A 1,667-nucleotide genomic window follows, 5' to 3' on the forward strand; every position below is an offset into this window, starting at 1 on the left:
ATAAGGTCCCAATATAACCGATGATTAACCTCATTATCCATGGGGTTATAATTATCACGCCTGAATGACCCAGAGCCTATCTCCACTGGGACCATAGCCTCACATCCGTAAGCCAAAGTGAATGGGGATTCTCCAGTGGTCGTCCTGGGCGTAGTATTATAAGACCATAACACCATGGGCAGTTCTTCAGGCCAACACCCCTTCTTCTCCTCCAGTTTGGCCTTGAGGGTATGCTTGATTATCTTATTCACTGCTTCAGTTTGCCCATTGCTTTGAGGGTGGTAGACTGCAGAGAAACCCTTCTGGATCTTTAAGTCATCACAAAGCTTTCGCATTTCCTTACTGTCGAATTGCTTCCCATTGTCCGAGATCAACTTATAAGGGACCCCGAATCTGCACACAATGGCCCGAAAAATGAATTCCTTCAACCTGGCTGCAGTAATTGTAGCCAATGGCTCAGCCTCTGCCCACTTGGTAAAATAATCAACGGCTACTACAACATATTTTACCCCACCTTTTCCTTTAGGTAATTCCCCAATCAGGTCTATCCCTCAGACAATAAAGGGCCAAGGGCTAGTTAGGGGCTTCAAAGATACAGCAGGGTTACTATTTAGGTTAGCAAACCTTTGGCATCGATCACACACGCGGGCGAACTCATGGGCGTCTTTCTGTAGAGTTGGCCAGTAATATCCCTGTCTCAATATCTTATGGGCAAGAGAAGTTCCTCCGGCATGGTTCCCGCAAATACCCCTATGTACCTCCCGCATAATGTAGTCAAATTCGTCCCCAGCTACACACCTTAAAAGAGGCCTGTTGAAACCCCTTTTGTACAGATTTTCATTGCAGATAACATACCTCGCTGCCTTGTACTTAACCCTCCTGGCCTCATCTTTGTCCATAGGGAGTGTTCCTTTTGTGATATAGTCCAAAATGGGAGTGACCCATGACTCTTCCCTTTGGACTTCTACCCCCATGACCTCAACCTGAAAGATACTAGGTTACTTTTGGATCTCCAAGGGTATTACCCCCAACGGTGTAGCCTCCCTTTGAGATCCTAGTTTAGCCAAGGCATCTGCATCCGCATTTTACGCGCGAGGAATTTGTTCTAGGTTAACTTCCTTGAATTTACCCATCATCTCTTGTGCATGCCTCATGTATAGATCAGAATGGGGGCCTCTAGCCTGAAAGCCTCCTTTAATATGTCCAATCACTGGCATCGAATCACTAAACACATTTAGATTCTCAACTTTCATCTCGAGGGCCAGCTTCAATCCTGCTATTAGTGCCTCATATTTAGCGTCGTTATTGGTTGTCTTGAAGCCAAAGTGAATAGAACTTTGGAGTTTATGCCCTTTAGGGCTAACCAACACTATACCCGAGCCTGCTCCATTCCCATTCACGGCCCGATCAAAGTACAAAGTCCACCAAGGTGAGGAGTTTTCCATGGGGATTTCCATAGGTGTTGATTCAGTGACGCATTCATCCCCACTTACTTCATAAGAAGAGGGGAATTCCAGGAAGAAATCGGCCAAAGCTTGCCCCTTAATAGCAGTCCTGGGCTTATACTCCACATCAAATTGCCCCAGCTCGACAACTCATTTCATCATCCTTCCCGAAGCTTCAAGTTTGTGCATAACTTGCCTTTGGGGAAATGAAGTTCTGACTTC

The 1,667-nt window shown here is 45.9% G+C and overlaps 1 protein-coding gene across 1 annotated transcript; it reads right to left on the bottom strand.

The window, feature by feature from the left end:
- Window positions 1-1,085: 1,085 nt before the first annotated feature.
- LOC141690525 (uncharacterized) lies at window positions 1,086-1,457 on the bottom strand. Its single transcript, XM_074495317.1, has one exon. It carries the CDS (start codon window positions 1,455-1,457, stop codon window positions 1,086-1,088), a length of 372 nt encoding a protein of 123 aa, XP_074351418.1.
- Between the last annotated feature and the right edge of the window lie 210 nt (window positions 1,458-1,667).

Source organism: Apium graveolens, chromosome 10, assembly GCF_009905375.1.
Source record: "Apium graveolens cultivar Ventura chromosome 10, ASM990537v1, whole genome shotgun sequence".
NCBI lineage: Eukaryota > Viridiplantae > Streptophyta > Magnoliopsida > Apiales > Apiaceae > Apium > Apium graveolens.